Raw genomic sequence first — 25,055 nt, 5'->3', positions numbered from 1 at the left:
CGAGTGCTCGGCGACATCCCTCGTTATGCCGGGCATGTCCGAGGGACTCCACGCAAAGACGTCGGCGTTTGCGTGGAGAAAGTCGACGAGCACTGCTTCCTATTTGGGGTCGAGCCCAGAACCGATCCGGATCTGCTTGGAGGTGTCGCCACTGGGGTCGAGAGGGACGGCCTTAACCGTCTCCGCTGGCTCAAAGTTGCTGGCATGTCCCTTCACGTCCGGCACCTCTTTGGAGAGGTTCTCCAGGTCGGCGATGAGGGCCTCGGACTCGGCGAGGGCCTCGGCGTACTCCACGCACTCCACGTCGCATTCGAACGCGTGTTTGTACGTGGGGCCGACGGTGATGACCCCGTTGGGGCCCGGCATCTTGAGCTTCAGGTAGGTGTAGTTGGGGACGGCCATGAACTTCGCGTAGCATGGCCTCCCCAGCACCGCGTGGTAGGTTCCTCGGAACCCGACCACCTCGAACGTCAAAATCTCCCTTCGGAAGTTGGAGGGCGTTCCGAAGCAGACGGGAAGGTCGAGCCGTCCGAGGGGCTGGACGCGCTTCCCAGGAATGATCCCGTGGAAGGGCGCAGCGCCTGCTCGGACGGAGGACAGATCAACGTGCAGGAGCCTGAGGGTCTCGGCGTAGATGATGTTGAGGCAGCTGCCCCCATCCATCAGGACCTTGGTGAGCCTGACGTCGCCGACGATGGGGTCGACGACGAGCGGGTATTTCCCCGAGCTCGGCACGTGGTCGGGGTGGTCAGCTTGGTCGAAGGTGATGGGCTTGTCGGACTAGTCCAGGTAGACTGGCGCCGCCACCTTCACCGAGCAGACCTCCCGACGCTCTTGCTTGCGATGCCGAGCCGAGGCATTCACCGCATGCCCTCCGTAGATCATGAAGCAGTCGCGGACCTCGGGGAACTCTCCTGCTTGGTGATCTTCCTTTTTGTCGTCGTCGCGGGCCCTGCCACCCTCTGCAGGTGGCCCGGCCTTGTGGAAGTGGCGCCGAAGCATGACGCACTCCTCGAGGGTGTGCTTGACGGGCCCCTGATGGTAGGGGCACGGCTCCTTGAGCATCTTGTCGAAGAGGTTAGCACCTCCTGGGGGCTTCCGAGGGTTCTTGTACTCGGCGGCGGCGACAAGGTCCGCGTCGGCGGCGTCGCGTTTCGCTTGCGACTTCTTCTTGCCTTTCTTCTTAGCGCCGCGCGGAGTAGACGCCTCGGGAGCCTCTTCCGACGGGCGACCCTGGGGCTGCTTGTCCTTTCGGAAGATGGCCTCGACCGCCTCCTGGCTAGAGGCGAACTTGGTGGCGATGTCCATCAGCTTGCTCGCCCTGGTGGGGGTCTTGCGACCCAACTTGCTCACCAGGTCGCGGCAGGTGGTGCCGGCAAGGAACGCGCCGATGACATCTGAGTCGGTGATGTTGGGCAGCTCGGTGCGCTGCTTCGAGAATCGCCGGATGTAGTCCCGAAGAGACTCTCCCGGTTGTTGTCGGCAGCTTCGAAGGTCCCAGGAATTCCCGGGGCGCACGTACGTGCCCTGGAAATTGCCGGCGAAGGCTTGGACCAAATCATCCCAGTTGGAGATCTGCCCCGGAGGCAGGTGCTCCAACCAGGCGCGAGCAGTGTCGGAGAGGGACAGGGGGAGGTTGCGGATGATGAGGTTGTCGTCGTCCGTTCCACCCAGTTGGCAGGCCAGGCGGTAGTCTGCGAGCCACAGTTCCGGTCTCGTTTCCCCCGAGTACTTTGTGATAGTAGTCGGGGGTCGGAACCGGGCCGGGAACGGCGCCCGTCGGATGGCCCGACTGAAGGCCTGCGGACCGGGTGGTTCGGGCGAGGGACTCCGATCCTCCCCGCTGTCGTAGCGTCCCCCACGTCTGGGGTGGTAGCCTCGGCGCACCCTTTCGTCGAGGTGAGCCCGACGGTCGCGACGATGGTGCTCGTTGCCGAGGTGGCCCGGGGCCGCAGGCGCGGTGTTGCGCGTGCGCCCGGTGTAGACCGAGGCTTCCCGCATGAATCGGGAAGTCGCGGCATGAGGTTCCGAGGGGTATCCCTGCCTTCGGGAGGTAGAGCTCTCGGCCCGTCGGGCCGCAGCGCCTTCCAGAAGATTCTTGAGCTCTCCCTGGATTCGCCGACCCTCGGTGGTTGATGGCTCCGGCATCGCGCGGAGGAGCATCGCCGCGGCTGCCAGGTTCTGACCGACCTCGCTGGATGCGGGTGGCGGCCTGACCCTGACGTCGTTGGCGACGTGGTGCTGGAAACCCTGGGGCAGGTGACGTATTTCTCCGGCCGGGGGCTGGCCCGCCCATACCTGCCCGACGTCCCGGCGGATCGACTCGAGCGCTCCTGCTCCCTCGTCGAGCCTGGCCTGCGCCCCGTGGACTTGCTCGAGCTGTGGGTCGTGACCCCCCGCCGGAACGGGGACCACAGCTAGCTCCCGCGGGATGTCGGCGCGAGGCACCGACCTAGGGAGATCACCGTCCTCCGGCATGCCGAGGTGGTTGCCTTTGGAGGGATCCCCTAGCTCGACGTGGAAACATTCGCGGCTCGGGCCGCAGTCCTCGTCGTCAAGGCTGCGGCTACCGTCGGAACAGTCGGAGAGGCAGTAGTCACATGCGGTCATAAAGTCCCGCATGGCACTGGGGTTGCCAAATCCAGAGAAATCCCGACAGATGCTAGGATCGTCATCTTTCTCGGACCCAGAGGGTCCGTAGGTCGAGACGTCCGTCAATCGGTCCTAAGGCGACCGCATACGAAACCCCAGAGGGGTTGCACTCGCCTCAACGAGAGCGCCCGCCAAAGCGAGGTCGCTAGGCGGGTTGAGGCCGAGTCGAAATGACGTAGGATGGGAATCAGTCAGTACCTTTTGGTCGACGAGGAGCGACATAGTCACGTCGGGGACTGATTGCGCCGTCGTCTTAGGTACGAGGGCGACGTCCTGCGGGCCCTCCGCGAGCGCGCTGGCGTCGTCCACTTGCTCGGGATTGGCGTGTCGCGGGGGGACGGCTCTCGCCTTCGTCTCAGACGCGAAGTCGACGCCCGACGCGCCCCCCGTTGGGGCGCTGGGGACGTCGATTCGCTCGACAGCCAGCGAAGCGCGGCCTCACGCTTGGCCTTGGTTGCCCCGCCTCCTCCTCCGTTGGCGGGGGAGAGGACGGGGCGAGCTCGAATGTCGTTCTTCCACCATGCGGGGAGGATGTCGTCGATTCCGCCACCGGCGGGCGGGTTGTCGGCCGCCATTGTCGTCGTCGCGCGGTGGTGGAAGGAGTATCATGTCGTAGCTGCCGTCGAGGGACATGAACTCAAGACTCCCGAAACGGAGCACCGTCCCGGGTTGGAGAGGTTGTTGGAGACTGCCCATCTGGAGCTTGACGGGAAACTGCTCGTCAACACGCAGCAGGCCCCTACCTGGCGCGCCAACTGTCGGCGTCTCGAGACCGGGGGGTCCCTCAGGCCGACGAGTGAGTGTGCCGCGTGCCCCAGCCCAGATGGGTCGAGCGCGTGGGCGAGCGCGAAGGGGGGAAGCGAGGTGGCCGGAGACGGGCGTGAGAGAGGTGGAAATCCCGCGGCCTTCGTGTTCGTCCCGCGCCCAGGTCGGGTGCGCTTGCAGTAGGGGGTTACAAGCGTCCACGCGGGTGAGGGAAGCGAGCGGCCCCAAGAGAGCGCCTGCCCCGTCCTCGTCCCCGCGCGGCCAACCTTCTCTAAGAAGGCCCTGGTCCTTCCTTTTATAGGCGTAAGGAGAGGATCCAGGTGTACGATGGGGGTGTAGCAGAGTGCTACATGTCTAGCGGGGGAGAGCTAGCGCCCTAAGTACATGCCAATGTGGCAGCCGGAGAGATCTTGGCACCCTGCTGGTGTGATGTCGTGGCTGTCGGAGGAGCAATGGAGCCTGGCGGAGGGATAGCTGTCGGAGGGGTTGAGTCCTTGCTGACGTCCCCCTGCTTCCGTAAGAGAGCTGAGAGCCGCCGTCGTCACAGGGCTAGCGGGGCGCCATCATTGCCTATCTGGCGGAGCTAGCCAGATGGGACACCGGTCTTGTTCTCTGTGGCCCGAGTCGGCTCGGGGTAGAGTGATGATGGCGCTTCCTGTTGACGTGGCGGGCCTGTGCCCTAGGTCGGGCGACGTGGAAGCTCCTCCGAAGCCGGGGTCGAATCTGTCTTCCATGGCCGAGGCCGAGCCCGAGCTCCTGGGTCGGGCGAGGCGGAGGTCGTTCGGCAGAGGCCAGGGCGGAGTCCGAGCCCTGGGGTCGGGCGAAGCGGAGTTCGTCGTCTTCTGGGGCTGAGCCCGAGTCCGAGCCCTGGGTCGGGCGGAGCGGAGTTCGCCGTCTTCCGGGGCCTTAGCCCGTGTCCGAGCCCTGGGTCGGGCGGAGCGGAGTTCGCCGTCTTCCAGGGCCTTAGCCCGAGTCCGAGCCCTGGGTTGGGCGGAGCGGAGTTCGCCGTCTTCCGGGGCCTTAGCCCGAGTCCGAGCCCTGGGTCGGGCAGAGCGGAGTTCGCCGTCTTCCGGGGCCTTAGCCCGAGTCCGAGCCCTGGGTCGGGCGGAGCGGAGTTCGCCGTCTTCCGGGGCCTTAGCCCGAGTCCGAGCCCTGGGTCGGGCGGAGCGGAGTTCGTCGTCTTCCGGGGCCTTAGCCCGAGTCCGAGCCCTGGGTCGGGCGGAGCGGAGTTCACCGTCTTCCGGGGCTTAGCCCGAGTCCGAGCCCTGGGTCGGGCGGAGCTTCCTATGGCGCCTTTGGCAAGGCCTGGCTTCCTGTCAGCATCACTCTGTCAAGTGGCGCTGCAGTCGGAGTGGCGCAGGCGGCACTATCCTTCTGTCAGACCAGTCAGTGGAGCGGCGAAGTGACGGCGGTCACTTCGGCTCTGCCGGAGGGCGCGTGTCAGGATAAAGGTGTCAGGCCACCTTTGCGTTAAATGCCCCTGCGACTCGGTCGGTCGGCGCGGCGATTTAGTCAGGGTTGCTTCTTAGCGAAGGCAAGGCCTCGGGCGAGCCGGAGATGTGTCCGCCGTTAAAAAGGGGGGCCTCGGGCGAGACGGAAACCCCTCGGGGTCGGCTGCCCTTACCCGAGGCTAGGCTCGGGCGAGGCGTGATCGAGTCGCTCGTATGGACTGATCCCTGACTTAATCGCACCCATCAGGCCTCTGCAGCTTTATGCTGATGGGGGTTACCAGCTGAGAATTAGGCGTCTTGAGGGTACCCCTAATTATGGTCCCCGACAGCTCATTTCTTAGATTTCTAGTAAGCTGCAGTTTTTTTTATAGGAGGATTCCTCATTTCTATTATTTTCATAACAAAAATACAGCAGGGTTTAGAGTGTTAGGTGTATCGTACAGGCTAACATCATTTGCTACAAATGCAGAGTTCACTTCAAATAAAAGACACCATACAACCAGCTAACAGACAGAAGAGCACTTTCTAGGGAGAAAATGAAACAAACCTGATTCAGGAATGCCCCATGGAAAAAACTAGAAGGATATTATAGTTAACGAATGGTTAATGAATAGACTACCGAATGGTGAGTTAACTAAGATTGATTACTAAAAATCCGATTGCATGAAAAAGATATCTAAATAGACTACCGAATGGTGACTTAACTAAGACTGATTACTAAAAATCCGATTGCATGAAAAAGATATCTAGCTCGTAGAGACAATAAAAAAGTACTAGCTAGGTGAGAATATAGATGAGCATGCAACCCGCAGCCCGACAGCCCAGCACGAGGCCCGATTTTTTGGCCCGGCCCAAGCACGGCACGGCCCGTCTGGTTTCGTGCCCGTGCCAGCCCGGCCCGGTAGACCAGGCCGTGCTTGGGCTGCCGAATACACCCGTCGGGCGGCACGGCCCGGCCCGCCAGGAAAAGCAGGCACGGAGCCGGCCCGGTTCCAGGCACACGCCGGACAGCAGCACGAAGAAGGCGTCGGACCAGGCTGCCCTCGCCTTGGCCTGGAACAGCGCGCCGTAGTGCGCCAGCGCGGCGTCGACGAGGACCCGCAGTTGGACGTCCGGCGCGTGCGCCTGCAGCGCCGCCCGGAGCTCCGTCGCCTGCCTGCTCTGCTCCTCCACCCAGTGCGCGTACTCCAGCTCGAACGCAGCGACGCGCAGGTACACGGACGCCGCCGGCGGTGCGACTCCTCCTCCCACGCCGTACGCGTCGTGCTGCAGCAGAGTTGATCAGCAGTGGCAGCTGCGGCTAGCGGTGCTGCCTGGATTGTTCCATCGGCCTAGATTGTTCCATCTGTATATTTTGTTGAACTGTGTTGAATTCAGTTGCATATTTGTTTTCTAGCTCAGAATTATAAACTGTGTTGAATTCTATTTACCGGGCTTCGGGCTGGCCCGAACCACAATTGGGTCTGGGCTTTTCGGGCTGGCCCGGCCCGAAAAACGGCCCGAAGGGCCGTGCCTGGGCCTTTGGCCAGGCACGTAGGACTGTGCAGGCCCGGCCCGGTAGGCCCGTGGGCCTGGTCGTGCCGTGCCTATTTGGGCCGTGCCAGGCACGGGCCTAGGCCGTGCCGGGCCGGGCGGCCCGTTTGCTCATCTATAGGTGAGAAGAACGGGGTCTCTAAGGGTTTAAAAGCTTGGTTGGCTCCCGTTAACACATGCCATGTTTAAGCCCTGATTGTTTATCCTCAAGATTATATAATCAAGCTTAAATAAATTTAGAGAGAAATAAATAATACAGATTATTAGATAGATTATGTAATCTAGATATATCTATGATAATCCATAAGCAGATTATCAGACGCTTATATAATCTACTAGTATGGTGCCCGTGCGTTGCAACGGTAATAATTATGAAAACAAGGCACATAACTGTCGCTACCCTATAGCGCCTTCTCCGCCACCCGCTTCTTCTAGGCGCAAATGCGCTGCACCACCTATATGCAAACCAGCTTAGAAGGTTTGCTCCTAATTAATCCAGTTCTTCAGCATGCATCTACGCTATGTTGCTCAGGAAATTCACTGGCGCTGACATTGATGTGGATAACGAAAGGGTACGTATGCATGTATGTATACTGAAAAGGTTGGAGTCGCTTGCTGAGTTGGGGTGGTGATTACATACAGGAAGAAAGAGGCAGATCATCGTCCAGCGTGGCAACCAGGAGATCAGATGCGCTTGTTCAACTTCTGATGAAAGGTCGTCCGGTCTGTGGAGCATAATAGTGTAGCTTCATGATAGCAGGAGCCACCGCATGACACGACACATTATTTATTTTGGAGCAGCTCATTGACAGACGCCTGCTAATAGTAGTAGTAGCAGCAGTTGCTGCTGGCTAGGTTTGCTGGGCTCTCCAGCGATTGTTTGGGTTGAGCAGTGAACATATACAATAGATGCTAAAATGTCTTCTTAGACCATACTACAAACAATCATTCATTCAGAAGAGCAGTGAACTACTGGTATGCAATTTTTTTGTTGCATGATGAATTAGGTCTTTTGAAATGTTTTAATGACGGGACGGCCATGAAAAATCTACTGGCCATGAAGGGATAGGCCAAAATAAATCCCCATTTCCTTCCAACCGTCGACGAATCTAATCCAGGAATTGGATTCATGCGCATGCGCGCCCTGCCTTGCCTTGTATGGAAACACGCAGCGGCTGCCATACTGTCAGTATTATTACCGTGATATTATTACCGTGATATTTAAATAAAATCACGGTCGGCTGCCATACTGTCAGTATTATTACCGTGATATTATTACCGTGATATTTATTGCAATTCTGTGGTGACGCACGGGGGCCTAATTAGGATTTAATAGAACACAGTTAGGTTTTAATAAAACAGAACATCATTTCTGCCAACATGTTCAGAAATTGTATACCTCACTGAAGAAGATCAAGTAACAATCTGCGTGTGCACACAAAACAAAAAACATGGGGTCGACAGTTAGCATACGCATTGTTTCCTGTTAACCAAATCTCAAAAAACTTCAGCCACCTCATATATGCTCCTAAAATGGTACCCTGCCACCAAAGCAGGTTGAAGAAAAACCACAGTACAAGGATTTCTAGTATTTCTCGAGTATTGGTGTCAACACTATGATCTGTAACATGGCAAAATTAATCACACTGACATGACATACGGTTCATATATCTCATTCTGAAAAAAGTTTGAGAAGCTAGCACCTTATTTATGTTGATTTGTTGGTCTGCCTCAATGCCTCATGTTGGTCAGCCCCCATAGTTATATTGTGGCCAGAGACCATCAATTCAGTTAGAACAAAGATCATGAAATGGCTATCAGTAGTACAGTTATTGGACACAACTGTATTTTAGTACTCCCTAGCGACCTTCCACTTTTTCCCATTTTTCAATCTGGCCATGGGGGAGAAAAATATTTGCACAAAAAGAAAACGAATATCCTTAAGGACATATACAGGCAGAATGGTACATCCTTGAAAAGAGTCGGCTATTTAGATAGTAGCTTTATAATTCAGTAATTTCCATGAAGGTCCTACTTTTGCACTTTATTTGAAATGGTGTATCATAAACCATTAAAGACAACTAAAATTCCTAATAGTAATCGATTGTGGGGCCATGATTGTTTGTTGTTGGGCCAGCAATTGACTCATGTTATTAATGTTATAGTATGTAAAATTCTTTAGTAAATCACAATCTGAATCGAACTTAACTGACCCTGGCAATATCTAATGCTTGCTTCGTCACTGATAAAAATATTTGCAATCTTCATAAATTAAAATAGATAACTATGCTAAATTAAAATAGAAAAAATGCAAAGAATACTGTCAGTAATAATATCACGGTCGGCTGCCATATTGTGCACTGAAGGAGATGAAATGCAATGGAATGGTTGAAAGTGACAAAATGAAGTTACGGACAGCTAAAATACGTCAGCAGTAAACTTAGTCATGAATTAGTACCAATAATTCCCAAAAAGTGCAAATGCGAACACAGTCACTACTGTCGGCCATTGAATCCAAAGTGCGAAGCACAGTACGAGCAGCTTCAGAAATCAGATAAAAAAGCTAAGTCAGTTGCCTCTATACAACAGTAGTCCCATACCATTCCTAAAATTGAGTTATTTGTTCAGGAATGAACTGAAAACAAAAAAAGGCATACAATCTACCACATGGTCAGTTTGTTCAGTTTACTAAACACTAAATAAAAACAGTGTCCGATCATAATCAAATGTATTTTCATTTTATTAATAAACATTCACGTAAGTGACAGTACCAATTTACTGTCTCTCTCTACCAAAGAAGCATGTTATGGATTCTGCTTGTTAGACTCCCATTCACGACAGACATCTTGTATGTGTTGGTGAGAAGAAGTGAAAATGACATAAAATTGTCTTAACAAAGATGACAGTAATATTGGAGAATAGGCAGCAGGTGAAGCTTTAGGCATCTATCATCAAGTTCCGTATGAAATATTTACCTTGCTTAAATTCACTCACAAAATTGAAGCTTGAACCCCCATTGTGTTCTCGGAGTTTATAGATGCGCACCTACAAAAAATGGTGAAAGGGAAATGTGCCCTTGGGCCATTTCTAAGTATTTTGGTGATTGAGTGCCAACTCAAGTGCTTAAATGTGAATTTATGCAATGGATGAACAAAGTGCAAATCTAGAGCAAAGGTATGTTTCTAAGTCTTAGTACATTGGTTTTGTGTACTAATATATTTGTCTAAGTGTTAGAAACAGAAAGAAGAAGAGAAGAGAAGACTTGGCTGTGTGCAGCCAAGGGGCTACTTCGGTCTGGGGCACCGGACTGTCCGGTGGTGCACCGGACAGTGTCCGGTGCGCCAGGCCGCCTCGGCCGAAGAGGCCGCTCTCGGGTTTTTCTCCGGCGACTTCGGCTAAAATTCACCGGACTGTCCGGTGTGCACCGGACTGTCCGGTGAGCCAACGGTCGGCCGGGCCAACGGTCGGCCGCGCGATCGGCGCGCGACACGTGGCCGAGCCAACGGTCGGAAAGATACACCGGACTGTCCGGTGTGCACCGGACATGTCCGGTGCGCCAACTGTGCGCAGATCTGCATCAGATATCAACGGTCGGATGTGCTGTTTAAGGAAACAAATCGGGCACCGGACAGTGTCCGGTGTGCACCGGACTGTCCGGTGCCCCACGAGACAGAAGGCAAAGATGGCCTTCCAGATTTGTTCCCAACGGCTCCTAGCTGCCTTGGGGCTATAAAAGGGACCCCTTGGCGCATGGAGGAGCACACCAAGCCTTCCTACAACTCTTCTAAGCACCAAGACATCAATCTCACGCATTCGTTTCATTGTGATAGCATATAGAGCTCTTGTGGAGTTGTGAACTCTTTGTGTTGCGTTGCGAGCTCTTGTTGCGACTTGTGTGCGTGTTGTTGCTCTGATTTTTGAGTCTTGTGTGCGTTGCTCATTCCCACCTTACTCCGTATTTCTTTGTGAACTCAATTGTAAGGGCGAGAGACTCCAAGTTGTGGAGATTCCTCGCAAACGGGAAAAGATCAAAGGAAAGAAAAACACCGTGGTATTCAAGTTGATCATTGGATCACTTGAGAGGAGTTGAGTGCAACTCTCGTCCGTTGGGACGCCACAACGTGGAAGTAGGCAAGTTTTGTACTTGGCCGAACCACGGGATAAATCTCTGTGTCTTCTCTGTGATTGTCATTTTGTGCAAGATCTCCTCCTTAGCCACTTGGCAACTATTGTGCTAACCTCTAACAAGTTTTTGTGGCTATAAGTTAAGATTTTACAGGATCACCTATTCACCCCCCCCTCTAGGTGCTCTCAATTGGTATCAGAGTCGTTCTCTTCAAGAAAGGGACTAACCGCCCGAAGAGATGGATCCTAAGGGGAAGGGAATCGTGATCAACGATAAGGAGAAGGAGTCCTTCGTCAACGAGCCCAAAGATGACAAGCCTAACGACTCTGGCTCGGGTCATAGACGGAAGGAAGGAAAGAAGAAGAAGACAAGGCGCATCAAGGAGATCGTCTACTACGACGACAGTGATGAGTCTACTTCTTCCCAAAAGGACGACGACCACAACGACTACGAACAAAGGAAACCGGTTAATTCTAACTTTTCCTTTGACTACTCTCGTATTCCGCAAAGTTCAAATTCACATTTGCTTTCCATTCCACTCGGCAAGCCCCCACACTTTGATGGGGAGGACTACGGATTTTGGAGCCACAAAATGCGTAGTCACCTATTCTCTCTCCATCCTAGTATATGGGAGATTGTAGATAGTGGAATGCACTTTAATAGTTCGGATAGTCCTATATTCATTAATGAGCAAATCCATAAGAATGCACAAGCTACTACTGTTCTTCTAGCTTCATTGTGCAGGGATGAATATAACAAGGTGAGTGGTTTGGATAACGCCAAGCAAATCTGGGATACCCTCAAGATCTCTCATGAGGGAAATGACGCTACCTTGCTCACCAAAATGGAGTTGGTGGAGGGCGAGCTTGGACGGTTCGCGATGATAAGGGGCGAGGAGCCAACTCAAACATACAACCGGCTCAAAACCCTTGTCAACAAGATAAGAAGCTATGGAAGCACGCGATGGACGGACCACGACGTCGTCCGCCTACTGCTAAGGTCCTTTACCGTACTTGATCCTCATTTGGTGAATAATATTCGTGAGAATCCCAGGTACACCAAAATGTCGCCCGAAGAAGTTCTTGGGAAGTTCGTAAGCGGGCGAATGATGATCAAGGAGGCAAGGTACGTGGACGACGCATTAAACGGTCCTATCCATGAGCCTCAACCCATTGCTCTCAAGGCAACAAGGAGCAAGGAGGCGCTACCAAGCAAGGTGGCGCAAGTTGAGGCGGCCGGGCTAAATAATGAGGAGATGGCCCTCATCATTAAGCGCTTCAAGACGGTGCTAAAAGGTCACAAAGGGCAGCCAAGCAAGACCAAGACGAAGGGGAAGCGCTCATGCTTCAAGTGCGGTAAGATTGGTCATTTTATCGCTAACTGCCCCGATAATGATAGTGACCAGGAAAAAGGAAACAAGAGGGAAAAGAAGAAGCACTACAAGAAGGCAAAGGGCGAGGCGCATCTAGGCAAGGAGTGGGACTCGGATTGCTCCTCTTCCGACTCCGACAATGAAGGACTCGCCGCCACCGCCTTCAACAAATCAACCCTCTTCCCCAACGAGCGTCACACATGCCTTATGGCAAGGGAGAAGAAGGTATGTACTCGCAACTCTACCTATGCTTCTTCAAGTGAGGACGAATCTAGTGATGAGGATGAAGTAGATTATTCATGTTTGTTCAAGGGCTTAGATAGATCTAAGATAGACAAAATTAATGAATTAATTGATGCTTTGAATGAAAAGAATATACTTTTAGAAAAGCAAGAGGATTTGTTATATGAAGAACATGATAAGTTTGTAGAGGCTCAAAAATCCCTTGCATTAGAAATTAAGAGAAATGAAATGCTTGCTTGTGAAGTGTCAACATGTCATGATTCTATTTCTAACTTAAAGAGCATAAACGATGATTTAAATGCTAAACTAGTAGAAGCAAATAAATCCAACTCTTGTGTTGAAAATGTTGAAATTTGCACTAGGTGTAAGGATATAGACATTGATGCTTGTAGTGAACACCTAGTTTCAATTTCCAAGCTTAATGATGAATTAGCTAGTCTTAATGCTCAACTTAAGATTAGCAAAAGTAATTTTGATAAACTAAAATTTGCTAGGGATGCCTACACGGTTGGTAGACATCCCTCAATTAAGGATGGACTTGGCTTCAAGAGGGAAGTCAAGAACTTAACAAGCCATAAGGCTCCCACTCCAACTAAGGAGAAAGGGAAGGCTCCTATGGCTACTAGTGCTAAAAGGAACCATGCCTTTTTATATCATGATAGGAGATATTCTAGAAATGCTTTTAGAGGTCATGATGTTTTTGGTTCACATGCTTATGACTCTTATGCTATGACTGCTTCTAGTTCTCATGTTATGCCTGGTAGAAATGTGCTTAGAAGAAATGTTGTTCATCAAATGCCTAGGAGAAATGTTGTTTATAATGCTCCTAGGAAAGTAGTGAATGAACCTTCTACAATTTACTGTGCTTTAAATGCTTCCTTTGCTATTTGTAGAAAGGATAAGAAAATTGTTGCTAGGAAGTTAGGGGCAAAATGCAAGGGAGACAAAACTTGCATTTGGGTCCCTAAGGATATTTGCACTAACCTTGTAGGACCCAACATGAGTTGGGTACCTAAGACCCAAGCCTAAATTTGCCTTGCAGGTTTATGCATCCGGGGGTTCAAGCTGGATTATCGACAGCGGATGCACAAACCATATGACGGGGGAGAAGAAGATGTTCACCTCCTACGTCAAGAATAAGGATTCCCAAGATTCAATCATATTCGGTGATGGGAATCAAGGCAAGGTAAAAGGGTTAGGTAAAATTGCAATTTCTAATGAGCACTCTATCTCTAATGTGTTTTTAGTAGAGTCTCTTGGTTATAATTTGCTATCTGTTAGTCAATTATGCAACATGGGGTATAACTGTCTATTTACAAATGTAGATGTGTCTGTCTTTAGAAGAAGTGATGGTTCACTAGCTTTTAAGGGTGTATTAGACGGCAAACTTTATTTAGTTGATTTTGCAAAAGAAGAGGCCGGTCTAGATGCATGCTTAATAGCTAAGACTAGCATGGGCTGGCTGTGGCATCGCCGCTTAGCACATGTGGGGATGAAGAACCTTCACAAGCTTCTAAAGGGAGAACACGTGATAGGTCTAACTAATGTTCAATTCGAAAAAGATAGACCTTGTGCAGCTTGTCAAGCAGGGAAACAGGTGGGAGGCTCTCATCACACCAAAAATGTGATGACGACATCAAGACCCTTGGAGATGCTGCATATGGACCTTTTTGGACCCGTCGCCTATCTGAGCATAGGAGGAAGTAAGTATGGTTTAGTTATTGTTGATGACTTTTCCCGCTTCACTTGGGTGTTCTTTTTGCAGGAAAAGTCCGAAACCCAAGGGACCCTCAAACGCTTCCTCAGGAGAGCTCAAAATGAGTTTGAGCTCAAAGTGAAGAAGATAAGGAGCGACAACGGGTCCGAGTTCAAGAATCTTCAAGTGGAGGAATTCCTTGAAGAAGAAGGGATCAAGCATGAGTTCTCCGCTCCATACACACCACAGCAAAATGGTGTGGTAGAGAGGAAGAACAGGACGCTCATCGACATGGCAAGGACGATGCTAGGAGAGTTCAAGACCCCCGAGTGCTTTTGGACGGAAGCCGTTAACACTGCTTGCCACGCCATCAACAGGGTCTACCTTCATCGTCTCCTCAAGAAGACGTCGTATGAGCTTCTAACCGGTAACAAACCCAATGTATCGTACTTTCGTGTATTTGGGAGTAAATGCTACATTCTAGTGAAGAAGGGTAGAAATTCTAAGTTTGCTCCCAAAGCTGTAGAAGGGTTTTTGTTAGGTTATGACTCAAATACAAAGGCGTATAGAGTCTTCAACAAATCATCGGGTTTGGTTGAAGTCTCTAGCGACGTTGTATTTGATGAGACTAATGGCTCTCCAAGAGAGCAAGTTGTTGATTGTGATGATGTAGATGAAGAAGATGTTCCGACGGCCGCTATACAGACCATGGCGATTGGAGAAGTACGGCCACAGGAACAAGATGAACAAGATCAACCTTCTTCCTCAACTATGGTGCATCCCCCAACCAAAGATGACGAACAGGTACCTCAAGTGGAGGTGCTTGATCAAGGGGGAACACAAGATGATCAAGTGATGGAGGAAGGAGCGCAACCGGCACCTCCAACCCAAGTTCGAGTGATGATTCAAAGGGATCATCCCGTCGATCAAATTCTGGGTGACATTAGCAAGGGAGTAACTACTCGATCTCGATTAGTTAATTTTTGTGAGCATTACTCCTTTGTCTCTTCTATTGAGCCTTTCAGGGTAGAAGAGGCCTTGCTAGATCCGGACTGGGTGTTGGCCATGCAGGAGGAGCTCAACAACTTCAAGAGAAATGAAGTTTGGACGCTGGTGCCTCGTCCGAAGCAAAATGTTGTGGGAACCAAGTGGGTGTTTCGCAACAAACAGGACGAGCACGGGGTGGTGACAAGAAACAAGGCTCGACTTGTGGCAAAAGGTTATGCCCAAGTCGCAGGTTTGGATTTCGAGGAGACCTTTGCTCCTGTGGCTAGGCTAGAGTCAATTCGAATCTTGCTAGCATATGCCGCTCACCATTCTTTCAGGTTGTACCAAATGGATGTGAAGAGCGCTTTCCTCAACGGGCCAATCAAGGAGGAGGTGTACGTGGAGCAACCCCCTGGCTTCGAGGATGAACGGTACCCCGACCATGTGTGTAAGCTCTCTAAGGCGCTCTATGGACTTAAGCAAGCCCCAAGAGCATGGTATGAATGCCTTAGAGATTTCTTAATTGCTAATGCTTTCAAGGTTGGGAAAGCCGATCCAACTCTTTTTACTAAGACTTGTGATGGTGATTTGTTTGTATGCCAAATTTATGTCGATGACATAATATTTGGTTCTACTAATCAAAAGTCTTGTGAAGAGTTTAGCAGGGTGATGACGCAGAAATTCGAGATGTCGATGATGGGCGAGTTGAACTACTTCCTTGGGTTCCAAGTGAAGCAACTCAAGGACGGCACCTACATCTCCCAAACGAAGTACACGCAAGATCTGCTAAAGCGGTTTGGGATGAAGGACGCCAAGCCCGCAAAGACTCCGATGGGGACCGACGGACACACCGACCTCAACAAAGGAGGTAAGTCCGTTGATCAAAAAGCATACCGGTCAATGATAGGTTCCTTGCTTTATTTATGTGCTAGTAGACCGGATATTATGCTTAGCGTATGCATGTGTGCTAGATTTCAATCCGATCCTAAGGAGTGTCACTTAGTGGCGGTGAAGCGAATTCTTAGATATTTGGTTGCTACGCCTTGCTTCGGGCTCTGGTATCCAAAGGGGTCTACCTTTGACTTAGTTGGATACTCAGACTCCGACTATGCTGGATGTAAGGTCGATAGGAAGAGTACATCGGGGACGTGCCAATTCTTAGGAAGGTCCCTGGTGTCATGGAACTCTAAGAAACAAACATCCGTTGCCCTATCCACCGCTGAGGCCGAGTATGTTGCCGCAGGACAATGTTGCGCGCAACTACTTTGGATGAGGCAAACCCTCCGGGACTTTGGCTACAATCTGAGCAAAGTCCCACTCCTATGTGATAATGAGAGTGCTATCCGCATGGCGGAAAATCCTGTTGAGCACAGCCGCACAAAGCACATAGACATCCGGCATCACTTTCTGAGAGACCACCAGCAAAAGGGGGATATCGAAGTGTTTCATGTTAGCACCGAGAACCAGCTAGCCGATATCTTCACTAAGCCTCTAGATGAGAAGACCTTTTGCAGGTTGCGTAGTGAGCTAAATGTCTTAGATTCGCGGAACGTGGATTGAATTGTAGCATACATGTGTTTATGCATTTGATCAAGTTCAGTCTTCATTCTGTTGCTTATTGTGGTGCTCAAGTTGTACAAACACTCTCTGGACCTCACAAGTCCGTTGCAAAGTGATGCACATGTTTAGGGGGAGATGTGTTACAACTTGACCCTTTGAGACTAACCATGTGCTTGAGTTTGATGTTTTAGTCTCGAAGGAGAATTGAAAGGGAAAAGGTGGACTTGGACCATGAAAGACTTCCACTGCACTCCGATGAGAGGGTAACTTATTCCAAGTTCATCTCATGACATCTTATTGCCATTTGCTCTTAATTGAAGATTTTGGTGAAGCAATGGGGTTAAAAGGCCAAGATTAATCCCGTTTTGGTGCTTGATGCCAAAGGGGGAGAAAATAAAGGCCAAAGTGATAAATGGATCAGCTACCACTTGAGAGATTTTGAAAATAGTAGAATAGAGTTTTTGTTTTGTCAAAAGCTTTTAGTGTCTCTTATTGTCTCTCTTATCAAATGTTGGCTTCTTGTGGGGAGAAGTATTGATTATGGGATTTAGGGGGAGTTTTTGAAATCTTTGATCAATCTCTTTTGAAATGACTCTCTTTATGCTTCAACATGTGTGTTTGACTTAGAGATAGAGATTTGAGTTTGATTTGCAAAAACAAACCAAGTGGTGGCAAAGGATGATCCATATATGCCAAAATTGAATCAAAACCAATTTGAGTTTTCATTTGAAGTGACTTTGCACTTGGTCTAGTTGCTTTATGTTGTGTTGGCATAAATCACCAAAAAGGGGGAGATTGAAAGGGAAATGTGCCCTTGGGCCATTTCTAAGTATTTTGGTGATTGAGTGCCAACTCAAGTGCTTAAATGTGAATTTATGCAATGGATGAACAAAGTGCAAATCTAGAGCAAAGGTATGTTTCTAAGTCTTAGTACATTGGTTTTGTGTACTAATATATTTGTCTAAGTGTTAGAAACAGAAAGAAGAAGAGAAGAGAAGACTTGGCTGTGTGCAGCCAAGGGGCTACTTCGGTCTGGGGCACCGGACTGTCCGGTGGTGCACCGGACAGTGTCCGGTGCGCCAGGCCGCCTCGGCCGAAGAGGCCGCTCTCGGGTTTTTCTCCGGCGACTTCGGCTAAAATTCACCGGACTGTCCGGTGTGCACCGGACTGTCCGGTGAGCCAACGGTCGGCCGGGCCAACGGTCGGCCGCGCGATCGGCGCGCGACACGTGGCCGAGCCAACGGTCGGAAAGATACACCGGACTGTCCGGTGTGCACCGAACATGTCCGGTGCGCCAACTGTGCGCAGATCTGCATCAGATATCAACGGTCGGATGTGCTGTTTAAGGAAACAAATCGGGCACTGGACAGTGTCCGGTGTGCACCGGACTGTCCGGTGCCCCACGAGACAGAAGGCAAAGATGGCCTTCCAGATTTGTTCCCAACGGCTCCTAGCTGCCTTGGGGCTATAAAAGAGACCCCTTGGCGCATGGAGGAGCACACCAAGCCTTCCTACAACTCTTCTAAGCACCAAGACATCAATCTCACGCATTCGTTTCATTGTGATAGCATATAGAGCTCTTGTGGAGTTGTGAACTCTTTGTGTTGCGTTGCGAGCTCTTGTTGCGACTTGTGTGCGTGTTGTTGCTCTGATTTTTGAGTCTTGTGTGCGTTGCTCATTCCCACCTTACTCCATATTTCTTTGTGAACTCAATTGTAAGGGCGAGAGACTCCAAGTTGTGGAGATTCCTCGCAAACGGGAAAAGATCAAAGGAAAGAAAAACACCGTGGTATTCAAGTTGATCATTGGATCACTTGAGAGGAGTTGAGTGCAACTCTCGTCCATTGGGACGCCACAACGTGGAAGTAGGCAAGTTTTGTACTTGGCCGAACCACGGGATAAATCTCTGTGTCTTCTCTGTGATTGTCATTTTGTGCAAGATCTCCTCCTTAGCCACTTGGCAACTATTGTGCTAACCTCTAACAAGTTTTTGTGGCTATAAGTTAAGATTTTACAGGATCACCTATTCACCCCCCCCTCTAGGTGCTCTCAAATGGTATAAAAACAGATTCTAAAATGATACAAATGACCACCCTTTCGACCAATTCGTAAGACTGACAAGATCTAACCAGACCATTTGTTGTCCCAACAGCCAAAGTCATGCTTAATGGACAAAAGGCGAGAGATGGTACAGAAGCATTAGCTCCATCCAAATTAACATCAGCAACCTGTAGTAAATAACAGTTACAACTTGATTGGGGTTAATCCGTTAGGTATAAACCAATGAGGAATAATGCAAGTAATACTACAAATATACAAATGAGACTGAACTTTCCATCCAAGACAAACATTGGCATTAGAACAGAAAATGTTGCATCCCATATTCTCACAGAACCATCTTGGTAGCCTGCAATTTATATTCTTTCAACAGCATGATCTTCGTTCAGTGACATCTCATTTGGAACCCCACCAGTCAAAGGCCATTTCACGTTCTATGATATGAAATGCCCAGCATTTTTCCTAGCACAATGGATTGGAGCCTATCGGGCTGTCGCCCGCGTGGGCAGCAGCGGAGTACGCAGTACGACGTGCACGCGGTTGCCGGGGAAATGCGCACCGACGTCTCCATCGACCCGACGGCAAGGCTCCCAGTTCCGTCCGCCCGCTGGGCACTGGCCGCTCCTAGCCTCCTACTACTATCAGATGAGAAGAGAAGTAACCCGACACCAACCAGCCGCGCCGTCAGGGTGAGGGAGGAGCACGCGGGCCTGCCCTGCTTCCTGTTCGGGGAGTCCATGGGCGGGGGCGGTCCTCGTCGCTCCCATACGCAGTATCTCCGACCGGATCCGCTGCGTTTAGGGGCCGCTAGGAAGCAGCGGGGCTTCTAGGGTTCGGGTGGCGGGCGTCTGAGGAGAGGGTCAATGGGTGTACCTGCGGCGGAGTTGAAATCGCTTGGGTCCATCACGGCGCCGGCGAAAGGACGACAGATCCGGAAGGGCGACGGCGCCGCGCCGTCAGGGTGAGGGAGGAGCACGCGAGCCTGCCCTGCTTCCTGTTCGGGGAGTCCATGGGCGGGGGCGGTCCTCGTCGCTCCCATGTGCAGTATCTCCGACCGGATCCGCTGCGTTTGGGGGCCGCGAGGAAGCAGCGGGGTTCTAGGGTTCGGGTGGCGGGCGTCTCACGGGCGCCGCGCACGCAATGATGGCCTGCGGGGATGGCGAGCGGCGCGCCGACGGCGAGATTGGCGGGGGATGGGGGCGAGGACGGAGCATGTGGGCCACGGACGAGAGGGCGCAAACGCCGAGATTGGCGGGGGATGGGGGGCGAGGGCGGATCGGCGGTGATGGCGGGGAGCAGAAGGGAGGAGGGTCCGCGGCGCGATATGGCAGAACCGTGCGCCATGCGGTGTTGGACGCCTACACTACTCACTTAATTAGTAGTAGAGATAAGTTGAATTATATACTTATGGAAGCAAACAAACAGAGTCTTAGTTATGGTGTGTCGCAGCTGTGACAAAGAAAACGGCCACCATACTTGTGATGAAAAGCTAGCACATAAATAAACTTAAAGAACTTGTGGCCGCCATAACTTGTACACCCTAATCAAACAAAACAAATAGGAGCCAGCTTTTGTGCAGCCATGCATGTCGTGGCCAAGATAGTTGGGAGTAGGGATGAAACCAATATTTATTTAGATATTAATTTTTTATTAAGAATAAATAGAATATAGAATTTGTTATATAAATTTATATTTTTGTTTTTATATTGCACTTGTAAAAATTTAAAAAGTAAACCTTAAATTTGTCATATAACTTTTTAAATAATAGATATATAATTCAGATACAAATGCAGATTCAGATTTTTTTCACCGTATTTTTGTTCTAGGGAGTGAACAACGCATAAAATAATTTGTGCAAAATTTCATTCTTATTTATAATAATAATGTGCTTGATAATATAAGAAATTATCAACATCAAATTTCGTATATATCTACTTTAAAATATTAAATTTATTTATTAGAATATCCACTTTTATGTCTAAGCTAGTGGGGAGCCAATATTTCTATCTCACTTCCTATCACAATCCCTATCTCACTTTCTATTTCAAATCACACTCTGCAAACAGTGTAATCTACAACGCATAATAATACTTTGCACAGACGTTTACATGGCCTGCTAGAGATCGCATAATAATACTTTGCACAGACGTTTACACGGCCTGCTAGAGATGGCATTAACCCCAAACACGACATTCATTTCTACACGCGTACCCAACTAGGGTTGGATATCGAGTCAGCTCGGCTTGTCCGAGCTAGCTGGTTAAACTAACGAGTTGGCTCGACTCAGCTCGTTAAGCTAACTAGCCACAAAGTCAGCTCGTTTACGAGCTCAAGCTGGTTCGTTTAGCTCGCGAGACAGAGCAGAAAAACAATATGCATATAATAATCAATTTCTAGTTAATTTGAAACTAATTTAACAATAGAATATAGTAATTATACACATAGTTTCCTAGGCCACACTAATGTAACAATAAATTAACACAACTCATCAATTCACAATTCACACACATGTTCATCAGTTTAACTCATATTTATATTTACATAGACCAATTTAACACATAAACATAGTTCATCAATCATTAGTTAACTCATAGGTCATACACACCATACATACATATAACATGTTTATCAATTATTACGTAAATAATATGTATATAGTTTCGTTTTACTGAAATGTGATAGCTCGTTAACAAACCAACCTAGTATGCTTGTAAAAAAATTCAAACAAGCCGGTCCAAGCTAATCGGAGCTAAGCACGAACCGAACCAGCCGGCGAGCTATGAGCATTTCGCGCAGGCCTATATCCAACGAAGCAAACATACAAGGGATGGGCGCGCCATGAAATCGCAAAGGAAATCCGCAAGCGCAGGATCGACCGGCTGCGAGTCGCGCGCAGCGCCTGGGCGTGCGTATGCCACATTGCCACTCGCCCGCGCAGCGCATCCACCGCAGCTCGAGGGAAGGCGAAGCAGAAGGCAACGGCGGAGGTGTGCAGCACGCAGCACACGCCGGCGGGAAACCTGCTGTGCCTAGGTGCATCCACACGCCTGTGATTTTCGAAAACGACCGTGCTTTTTGGCCAAAAGAGGCGAGGGGTGGGTGAGGCGATTTGGCTTTTGGCTCGGGAGTGGAAATAGAAAATGGGGTCCCGTCCAACGGCAGGGACATGGCTACTGGGCACTGGCCGTCGTCTGACCTGACCACGACCCACCGCGGACCGGACAAATCTGCTCCGTCGACTGAGATTTTCCGCTCCTGCCGTAGTGACGGCCAACAACACCGATGCAGCCCCTATCGCCGCCCCTACGATACCAGCCGGATGCAACAATCAATTCAAAGGGCACTTCCTCTTTTGTCTCTCTAACCTGTACTCACTCTATTAGTATTTAGTAGTATAATTTTAAGTAAATATTATTATATTATTTGTTAATCATATTTTTATAATAATATATCTATTTTACGTTAACATTTTTTGTATTTTCTTGAGTTGTTTTGTTTTTTTAAATAGGAATCACTCATAATTACGCCAGAACCCTTGTGCTTGTGCTACAAAAAAAAGCCAGGGCGAAAGGGCAGAGACTTTAGACTTGCAGTCTGCTGTTCTCTGCAGGACGTAGCAGGCTACCTTTTTGACTATTGATGCTCCGCTCGAGGGCTTGGCTTTCCGGTCTACGATACTCATGCTGCAACTCTGGATTTTATCATTATTTGCAGCAAATCATCCCTGACGAGTTCCAATTCTACCACTAGCAGTGAAAACGCGACAAACACAGCGATACCATACCACCATCCAGGCACGTCAATACTCACATTTCCTTGTTGGGATACAACTCTAGTACTTGTACTAGCAACGGCACCACTCACTAAGCACTGCACTACCAGTGATCAACAACACCCAGCAACAACTTGCAGAGTGTCCACCCACCCACACCCACACCCACATTACATCGACACACTCCTCTAGCTCAGAGCGACTGGCCTAATAATTAACACAAGCATCATCACTGCCCCGCCTGACACGACCAGAAAAAAAAAACAAACGCTAATGCTGCTGCTGCTACTACTACTAGGTGCGACCAATCAAGCGGCGAACGTGACGCTGCACCGCGGTCTAGTCGGACGACGGGCGAGCAGCTGGCGCCCAGTGCGGCGGCGCCGGGCTGAAGTGGCGCGACACGACGCGGGAGTCGAGCAGCTCCACGATGGGCGGGAAGGAGACGCAGCGGGGCACCTTGTACTGGTTGATGGACGCGCCGCGGGAAATGGCGTAGTCCATGAGCTCCTCGAACGTGCCCGACCGGACCACCCGGATCTCCAGCGGCCCGATGGATCCGTCCGCCACGCGGCTCTGTCGATACACCGAGTTGAGCGCCTCCTCCATCTCCAGGCAGCAGCGCTCCAGCACGTCGCCCGCCACGGCCTGCGCCGCCCCCTGCTTGCTGGCCTTGGTGGTGGCCAGCAGCTCCCAGTAGATGACGTAGTGGCCCGGGATGCTGCGGGTGCAGGCGTGGCTCGTGTACTCCACCACCGCCGCGCCGCCGCCGCAGCGCGCGCGGAGCAGCGCCGACGCGCGGTCCACGGCGCGCTGCAGCTCCGCCTCGTCGGTCTTGTCGGACTCGATGGACAGCAGCACGTTCTTGCGGCGCACGAACCGGAACTGCGGCGCCGCGTTGTGGAAGCCGGCCACGCGCAGGATGTCGCCGACGCGGTACCGGTACAGCCCCGCGTACGTGGTGATCACCAGCTCGTACTCGCGCCCGGCCTCCACGCGGGCCAGGTCCACCAGCTGCGCCGCGTCGCCGGGGGCCACGCCGCTCGCCTCGTCCACGGGGAGGAACTCGAAGTAGCCCATGTTGGGCATGATGGTGTAGCACACCTCCGACGGGCGGCACATGGGCCGGAGGTTCAGCCCGAAGTAGCACTCGGAGGAGGCGTACATTGTGCACGCCATGGGGAGGCCGCCGCTGTAGTACTCCAGGGTGGGGATGTACTGCTGCATCGCGCCGGTGACGATCACGTCCAGGTACCGGGTGTTGGGCCACACGCGGGTGACGATGCCCGCCCAGTCGCCGCGGGAGCACTCGGCGCGGACGAAGCGCGCCAGCTCCGGGTCCCCGCGGAGCACGCGCGCGACGGCGTCCCGGACGGACGGGTCGGCCACGCGCGGGGTCAGCGACCCGGACTCGATGTCGTCGGCGAGCTGCTCCCAGTGCAGCTGCAGGAAGCGGATGGCGCGCAGCAGGCCCGACGCGAAGACGGCGCCCACGCGGAGCACGTCGTGGCGCTGGCACAGCCCGCACACCATCTGCGCGTACATGCTCTGGAACGCGTCGGCGCACAGGATGGCCGCCGTGGGGCTCGTGTAGTCGTGGTACGGGTCGAACGGCCGGTTCTTGAAGTGCTCGCTCTTGTAGTAGCTCGTCAGCACGGGCCGCGCCGTCAGCCCGCCGGGCGTCGTCGTCTCCGACTTGACGAACAGGAAGTAGAGCGCCTTGCCCTTGTCCAGCCCCGGCAGGTACCTGTGTGTGTCACGTCGAATTATCATCATGCCATCCCTCCGTGCGAGTATAATTCGCTACTGGCTGACGAGTAGCAATGGTGAGCTTATTACAGGTTCATGACGGGCATAAGGAGGCTGTACAGCAGCTGGCGCCGGTCGAGCTCCTCCTTGATAGTTGGCATCAGCTTGCGCTCGCCGGCCGAAGTCCCAGAGCTTCATTAGGAATGGAAGCGATCGAATCCAATTATACAAGGCGACGTCAACACCTAACACAGGCAGAAATCCCAATGAATAAAAAAAATGCGCGTACCTGGTGAGGAACTCGGAGATGGGATGCGCGGAGAGGATGGGCGAGCGGTCCCCGTTGGCGATGCGCTGGATGTCGGGCTGCAGGTCCTCGTAGGTGACGACGGGCACCTTGGCGCGGAAGGCGGCGCGGTCCGTGGCGCCGGCGAGGCCGCAGCGGGCGAGGTACTCGGTCCCGGCGTTCCTGGCCAGGATCTCGGCCAGGACGCGCTCCTGCACGGCGTCGACGTCGGAGGTCATCTCCTCGATGAACCTCAGCTTCTCGGCGTCCTTTTGACCGTCGCAGCCCGCCGGGGCCGGCGCCGGCGCGCGCAGCGCCGTGGCCGCGGGCATGTCGGTCATCACCGCCATCGTCCGGATGGAAATGGGATCCCGGTGGAATAGGAGCGAGAGAGGTGGGGTCGATTGAACAGGAGCAGAGGAGTTGGTTGAGCCAAGCGGTGGAGACGATCCCTGATGGTGGAGGAGGAGGAGGAGTTGTTGTTGTTGTGTGAAGTGTGATGCCCTGACCTGATGGTGGATGGAAGGATGGGTGTGGATGGAGGAAGGTGGGAGCGGAGGAGGGCGGTTTATATAGTCGGGGCGGAGGCGGAGGGCACGGGGGTGACGGCGAGGAGTGTCGGGTCCGGGGGCGGCAGGGTGGGGACCCGTGTCGCGTCGGGAGGTGGGCAACAGCCCGGCAAGCCCGGCCACGTCGGGCCCGGACAGGTCACGGCCTTGCTGCGTCTCGCGTCCGCCGGGAGGAGGACGGGAGCCACGACCGGCGATGCGGCGCGCTTCACGCGCTCGGCAGGCAGGCAGCGCGC

At 51.9% G+C, this 25,055-nt stretch overlaps 1 protein-coding gene across 1 annotated transcript; it reads right to left on the bottom strand.

The window, feature by feature from the left end:
* Positions 1-22,546: 22,546 nt before the first annotated feature.
* LOC107275219 (uncharacterized) lies at positions 22,547-24,789 on the bottom strand. Its single transcript, NM_001320450.1, has 3 exons — positions 24,254-24,789; positions 24,055-24,156; positions 22,547-23,962 (listed from the first exon to the last, which is right to left on the bottom strand). The coding sequence occupies exons 1-3, from the start codon at positions 24,598-24,600 to the stop codon at positions 22,555-22,557; spliced, it is 1,857 nt and encodes a 618-aa protein (NP_001307379.1). The 5' UTR covers positions 24,601-24,789; the 3' UTR covers positions 22,547-22,554.
* Positions 24,790-25,055: the final 266 nt, after the last annotated feature.

Source organism: Zea mays, chromosome 1 (assembly GCF_902167145.1).
Source record: "Zea mays cultivar B73 chromosome 1, Zm-B73-REFERENCE-NAM-5.0, whole genome shotgun sequence".
Taxonomy (NCBI): domain Eukaryota; kingdom Viridiplantae; phylum Streptophyta; class Magnoliopsida; order Poales; family Poaceae; genus Zea; species Zea mays.
Note: the sequence above shows the minus strand (reverse complement) of the source record. Positions and strands in the feature narration are given on the sequence as shown.